This window comes from Lasioglossum baleicum, chromosome 15, assembly GCF_051020765.1.
Source record: "Lasioglossum baleicum chromosome 15, iyLasBale1, whole genome shotgun sequence".
Taxonomy (NCBI): Eukaryota; Metazoa; Arthropoda; class Insecta; order Hymenoptera; family Halictidae; genus Lasioglossum; species Lasioglossum baleicum.
In genome coordinates, this window is record NC_134943.1 from 965,013 (window position 1) to 972,834 (window position 7,822).

Here is a 7,822-nt window from a genome sequence, read left to right on the forward strand (position 1 = left end):
GATCGGTCTTGGGAAAAGCTTTGATTACCACGGCTCCTGAGGACATCCCACATCAGGTCATTTGAATCTCCCTTCCCTTATCCCAGAAGATTTATTACTGTATGATGAAACGACTACGGGGTCGACCGTTTCAAGTTTTGCCGCGGCTTTGGGAAGTTAGACAAATTTATTGAAATTTTAATAAATACATTCGAATCTAAAAGTATGACATACACTATACTGTCCAAAAGAAAGAAGCACCCAGTATAATTATAAGATATAATAACAAACAATATCTTTATGTAGAAATTGTATTGTACAATGATTGATCTATTGCATTTAAAGTATTAGATAATCCACAATAACACATATTCTCAACTAAATTCACATATTCAACTAAACAGTGGAATCCTTTTTCAAAACTTACTGTGTTCTTAATAAAACATGCTATATTAATGCTATCGGCGCACTGGTTCGATCATTTGATATGTAAAATGATCTAAAATAAGATTGAAACGTCGAAGTTTATGTGATAATTTGCAAAATTGCTTTTACATATCAAATTATCGAATTAGTGCGCCGATAGCATTAATACATGTTTTATTAACAACTCTACGATATTTACTGTGTTCTTACTTGATATTTTACGCTTTTCTATTAAATATGGCTGGGTGCTTCTCTCTTTTGCACAGTAGTGTATATCTCCCTGGTATTATATACAGTGGCTAAAAAAATATTGACACACTCGATCAGTAAAAACGATTGTGTAATCTAGATAAATATAGAGAATGTGTTAGTTTGGAAATATTGTACCAAGAAATTGTTAGCACACTACTAACTAATTTAGTAACTTTAGATACATGTAAGAACGTCAAGTAATATTGTAACAATACAGGAAAAATGTTTAATATTCAAACGATAAAAGTAATATTTCTGGTTTAATTATTTCTGTATATTTAGTTACGACAATTTTAACTATTTCTTTCTATTTTTGTTACTAATGAATTTGATTGTTCGGCCATTGAAACTGACGAGTCAAATTTTAATGATTGAAGCACTGATATGCTTCCTTTTTTGTTGCCTTTGTACGAACGAGATGTTCCTATATGTATAATTAGTATATAAATCAGCATTAATTTTTTCTACAAGGTTTTCGTTTCTTATATAGTTTTTTTTTAAAGGGTAAACGATTAAAGTTTCTGCATCAGCATATTATTTTCGTACATGATATATCACTTCAAAATCTTTTAAAACTTACATAATCACAACAAGAGCTGAGTGTGTCTAAAAATGATTTTTTAAATAATAGTGCAAAATAGTGTTAAATAATAGTTGCAAAATTTCATTTATTTTTTGTTTCAATCGAGTGATTAAATTATATTTAATATTCGTCTGTATGAAAATGATAAAATATAGTGAGGTGGTAAAATTTCATCTAAATCAAATATATAAATTAAATATCAAATAATTATTATAAATTTTAGTGGGGCCACATCAGCCTTAATGATTCACTTAAGAGTCGAAAGCATGAGTGATTTAATGAGAAGTTTAACAAGTTTATGCACCTTTGTCGAAAGAAGTCGAATTTTCATTTATTGGACCTTCTCGTTTGAAAACTTTGGTGAGACGAAGCCTGTATAAGATGTTAGCTCTCTCGTAATTCGGTTTAGCGAAGTTCGACTGTGCTATACGAGCACCGAGCGTATTCAAGGATTCCCAGAAGGATGGAAGAACGGAGAATGAACAGAAATATTCCATTGAAATGACTTTAAGTTCGAAGACGGAGAAACAAGGACGACGTCTGTCTACGCTTCGCGACAGTCAAATGTAAAACGATTCCAGGCGCATAAAAATTAGCGAACGACGGATGCACGCTTCCTGCAAAAAAATTTGGCAGTCAGTCCCCTTGCACGGTGGAGATAGATTAACTTATGTATTCGGTTCGCGTGCTGTACCCAAGGCTCCAGAGATTTGTTACAGGGCTGAATTTATAGCACACACGAAATACGAAAATTCGCGCAAAGGGATCACCGGGTCAATGGAAGCGTTTTAAGCGAATTCCATATTTGGCAGGCTTTCAACATTGATTTACATGTATGACGAGTGACACTTTTACTTCTGTTTCTTTTCTTCACCACTGGTATCATCCAATTTTCTATCCCACTTTTACAATACGATTCACACGTGCGTTTCTCACTTGTTATTTTATTAATGAATATTTTTAATTAACTACTTTTAGGTAATTGGATATTTAGTTCCTTTCGACGTGTATCCGAATTGTTCGAAACATTTAATCAACTGACCGAAAATTGATAAAACTAACTTTCATTTAAACCTCTCAAACAAATTGGTTTTTCCTTAAACACTCAACTTGTTCGTGCAGAAAATCCTCTGTGTATTTAATTAAGAAGATGTGCACCGAAAATTCAATTTATTAGGAGAGATCACACAAATAACGTTATATAATTAATTATAGCTTTAAGAAGCTATTATTGCTATATTTGGTCGCCGTACACTTTCTTCCACAATTTCCTGTAAATGTGTTTCACTTTTTAAGAATTTTTCATTTTTTTCGTAATGGAAAGCTCCTTTTTTTATTGTAAGACAAAAGACTGTCTACCATTCTCACAAATACTTAATACTAATAGCATGGCAATAATATCAAAGTATTGTTACTGCTATTTGTTTGTAATATTTACAAAGCTCTTTTGTTTTTTTCTTGTGATTCCTCTTTTATAAACGCTTTAAGATAACTTGTTTTCATGGAACTTATTAAAAAGTATACATACTATACTAAACTATATTATACGATACTATACTATAATATATTATACTGTGTACTACAATATAGTATGTATACTATACATATATACTATATATATATTATTATACAGATCCAGAAACATTTATTCCATGAAATTATTTTTTAAAAAAGTTCCTAAGGGCAATACGCAACCTACTTCTTCCTATAAAATTCCCATAAAGACAGATATTTTCTTAAACGAGACACAATGGATCCAGAAAGTATTTGAACACTAAATTTCCGATTCTCGAAAAATTGTCCACATCTGAACCATGATAATAAAAAAAATAGACGATATGCCTGAACTCATTTGAGAGCTTAAAACCTTTACTTCACACATTTGCAGTTTCCCGGCTCCAAACGAAACGGTAGTCATAACAAGATTACTGAACACTAAACGTACAGAGTACTAAAACTGACTAGTGTGTATGTTATAAAGATTAAAAGTATGAATTTACTTAGATTTTGTTAGGTTTTTATTCAATAATTTGGAAGGGTCTTATAATCTCAACAATTATGATGTGACCATGGTAGGTTCAGTGTGAATTTGTGTACAATGAGAATATTTATTTTTCTTCAAATCAGATCTTTTGTTTCATACTCACGTAAGGTTGCAGGAGCTTTCTTTAATCGTAGATAAACGAAATGGCGCGACTACGATTTTGTTTCGATGAAATTTCATGAACATGTAAGTAGCTGGGACACGGTGTTACACGTTGACGGGACGTCGCGTGTCTGTGCTGTGGTCAGTGGTCGGAGGTGCCCCTCTATTAGACCCCCCCTGAAAATTTCGTAATGTTTGCCGGTGTCTAAGCTTCGGCCAGAAATCTATCAATGAGAGGGAGGTCCTCGCACCTCGCAAGGTTTCGGCAGCAGTATATAAACCCGGCCGTTAGACTTGCTCTTTACAACGAGAAAACAACTCTGATCATCATGAACACTTTGGTAAGTTTCCGCGGTGATCACATATTATTGGCATTACGTCTCACCAAAAATCTTTCATCATTTTGTCAACATCACCTTTCCCGGGCCTCGCAAACGCGTTTCACAGCTGCAATGTGTTAATTAAATAACGTGGCGCACAGTTTATTTCCCGGCACCTTCGAAAGACCATAACAGAACGTACACGTTTGCTTTATGATAAATCTTGACGATAGAAATACCAGTTGATACATTTTTTAATTTTTCTAACTATTGTTTCTTTGTGGAGTGTGTATAATTTTTTGCTTGTATACTATTCAGTGGAATAAACTTTTATTCACTGTTTTACAGTGTTCAACAATGAAACTATAGCTTGAAGTTTATATAAAATTACGATAGCATAACCTTTATTTAAAGATTGTACTGGTTTCTAGAAAGACAAGGTTAAGCAATTATTTTCATTTTACATCAATCTCAAGAGCATAAGACATTGAATATTTTAAAAATTTCTTCAGTATCTCAGATAATAGTCCGTAGTAATCAAATATGCAACAATACATAACTGACCAATATCCACAAATCATTAATAATTTATGAATAATTTATTATTAGTCTTACTATTGTTAATGTTAATGTTACGAACAAACTGTAATTCTTGGTGTAAAGTCATAGTTCTAAACGTTAATGCTCAACAACTACATGAAATGGTGGAATTGACCTATTACATGCATGTAAGACCTATACATGTATTACAATGAAATGTTATTGTTAGTTTATGTTCTGTTTCCACGAGGATGTACTAAAGCCTTTATTATTTATTCTTATTAAGCTTTCGTTGGATGAAGTAGCAAAATAAAAATGTTTTATCTGAATCGCAGCAAACTGGAGTAAAATAGAAATTTGTTTTCTTTCTTAATACGTTTAATAGGATGAAAATAGTGCAAATTCTCCTAACATTTTTACTGTTTCAAGTTACACCTACTCGTTTCTGTCATAAATGCATTTGCTTTTCATTATCTTTCCGTAACAGCTCATAATTGAAAAGTCACCCAACAAATTCGTCAAACTATTCGTCAACTTGTTTCGATTAGGCTTGCGCAGTCTTCGCCCTGTTCGCGGTCTCCGCGACAGCAGCTCCCGTGGAGGAATCCACGCCGGTCGGCATTCTGGCGTACACGGCTGACGGTCCGAACCCGGACGGCTCCTACGTCTTCAGCTACGAAACCGGGAACGGCATCAAAGCTGAAGAACACGGTGAATTGAAGAAGCTGAACGAGACGAACTCGGTGATCGCCGTTCAAGGATCGTACAGCTATTCTCTCAGTGACGGATCCCCGATAGCCTTGAGTTATGTCGCTGACGAGAATGGCTTCCAGCCAAAGGGCGAGCATCTTCCTACTCCTCCTCCGATCCCGGCTGGAATTCTGAAAGCTTTGGAGTACATCGCTGCGCATCCTGAGCAGAGCACGTCGAATCTGGTGAACTAAACAGCCCGCGTCCAAACGAGCCTCGAGAATAACGAATCATTTCCTTTCGAGCGAATATTTAGTCGATAAGCAATTTTATAGCCGTTCTATAATAGCTCAAACCATTCTTATAAGTAGACTTCAGATTTTTATGCAAAAGAAAATATGCCCGCATACATACTGATCGTCCATCAGGATATGGCAAGGAGAAACTTGTAGGGACCATGTGATACCCCCTACTCCACGCCACTCTACGTTACTCTTCCTATTGGCTATTGGCCGAATCTGGAATAAAGCGACGTGATAACGCTCAGATTCTATGTCGATCCTGTAGATCCTGCATTAATTATTGTCAATGAAAGACAATTTTACAGACAGATCCGCAGTCTACTATTGAACTATGCCTTGTGGCATGTCGAAGTGTTCGTTAGTCACAAATCAATTTGGAGTATTTGTTACTCGTTGTTCGAACGGAAATTTTTTGGAAAAACCGAAGCAAGTGTTTGAACGCCCGACGCGATTGCACAGTAGAAATAGGACACGATTGACGCGGCGGTGGGTCCCTTCGAGTTCATCGGGCACCTAGTGACCCATCGCGAATCTAATTTTGTAGATGTAAGTGTATACGCTTATTCTTATCGTTGATATTTATCTCGAACACCCGAGTGACTCGTAGCGATTATAATTGATAGATCCGTAACAGCTTCAAATCTAAACTCGTGTATACTCGTTCGTGGATATATCAGCTTGTATATTTGTAATATTACCGATGTAACGTACGTATTGAACGTTAACAACGCTCGATGAATAAATTTAGGTATTTTAAATTAAACTGCCGCCTCTTCTCTTTCACCGTTCTCGCTCGTTACCCCCGATCTCTCGTTCCCTATAATCATTCATTGTTATTATAATTATATAATCCGTATGGATTTGATGAAGAATAATTAAAGATCTGCTAACGCGATATATTGAATTACTTGTGCCATAAATCTTCGCTGTCTATTAAACCGTCTACATATTAAAACTTCTTATTACTTAGTATCGCAGTATTGTGATTGATACGATCTATAATACAGTTCTCAATAAATAACGAATTAACTGTGGATGCGATTTAATTATTTATGCCATAAATTGGTCGTTGTTTATGGGATCATCGGGTTAAGCCTTCTTAATAACAATGAATCGCTATTATATCACGGTACAGCGACGCGCATTGCGCAATTGTAAAATAAATTATGATCATGATTAGATAAACCTGCCGGATTATCCGCGCCGATTAATCTTGCTTTCAAAGAACTGATTGGTACACGTTGTCTTGGGAATTAATATTATGCGAGAGCAGAATATAAAACGTTTGCAAACTGATAACTGAGAGAATAGCATTGTGCATATTTTTATCTGTCATTGACTCAAATTTACAATTCGTTTCATTGCTCGCGCTTTGCGAGACAAGTTTCTTCGTAAATTGATCGTAGGATTGTAATGTTCGCGGAGTATTGTGTGTGCAAATAACTTCTTTCCCCTTATTTTTCTAAATTCAAGATTTTATTATAAAATCTTGTCTCTGGTGACCTCCAATTTTTCTGCCAATTCCTGTAACTTCCCGTCATCAAACTTTCTCGGTGCACCTGAACGATCGTCGTCTTCCAAATTAAAATTACCAGCTTTAAATCTTTGGTACCACTTTCTTCATGTTCTGTAAGATACAGCGTTCTCTCCCAGTGCCGCACAAACCATTTCAGTAGCTTGAACAGCTGATTTCCTAAGCTGAAATGCAAAGAATAAGCAGTGGCGCAAATAATGCTTCTAGCACGCCATATTGCTTGAAATTGTATGTAAATAGGGCTCGAAATTTTTAGAGTGCTCATCATGACTCCTCATAAAACTAAAAGAACGCTGCACACCTAATAGTACAGTAAGGAGCATAACTGATTCCACACACTTTAAATCAGAATAACTTTTATATGAATGGACCAAACGACTTGAATTTCTCTGTAAGGCTAGAAGAATTAGTTTAGTAAGTGACGTCTAATAAATAAGTTGAAAAAATGAATTTGGTCGGGGGGAATTGTGAAAAACAATACTAAAAATTGATTTTTACAACTTTTTTAGCTGGCCCAATAACGAAAATTTAAAAAATGTGTTTTGTCAACTGGTATAAATTATACATCCACGCTCTGAATATTTCATTGAAATTGGTTAATTGGTTTACGAATTATAAACGATCAAAAGTGGTAAAAAGGCCGAAAATCTTGAAGAATTGCAATTTTTACAACTTTTGATCGTTTATAATTCGCAAAGCACTAATCTCGATGAAATTTTCAGAGCGTATATAATTTATACCAGTTGATCAGACACATCTTTTAAATTTTCGTAATTGGCCCAGCTAAAAAAGTTTTAAAAATCAATTTTTAGTATTGTTTTTCACAATTCCGTCCAAATGCATTTTTTCAAAACATATTTTTTACACATCATTTACTAAACTTCTTCTAGCCTTACAGAGAAATTGAAGTCGTTTGGTGCATTCATAAAAAAGTTGTTCTGATTTAAAGTGTGCGGAATCAGTTATGCTCCTTACTGTATGTGCCCACTTCCATTAGCTTAACGATTGAAATTGGACGTTTTTGTTTGACATTATCTGCGAAAGTTTATG

The 7,822-nt window shown here is 34.8% G+C and overlaps 1 protein-coding gene across 1 annotated transcript; it reads left to right on the forward strand.

Annotated features, from left to right (window-relative positions):
- The first annotated feature begins 3,648 nt into the window (after positions 1 to 3,648).
- Cpr21 (cuticular protein 21) lies at positions 3,649 to 6,244 on the forward strand. The gene is made up of 2 exons (XM_076439005.1): positions 3,649 to 3,727; positions 4,795 to 6,244. Exons 1-2 carry the CDS (start codon positions 3,716 to 3,718, stop codon positions 5,188 to 5,190), a joined length of 408 nt encoding a protein of 135 aa, XP_076295120.1. The 5' UTR covers positions 3,649 to 3,715; the 3' UTR covers positions 5,191 to 6,244.
- The last annotated feature ends 1,578 nt before the right edge of the window (positions 6,245 to 7,822 follow it).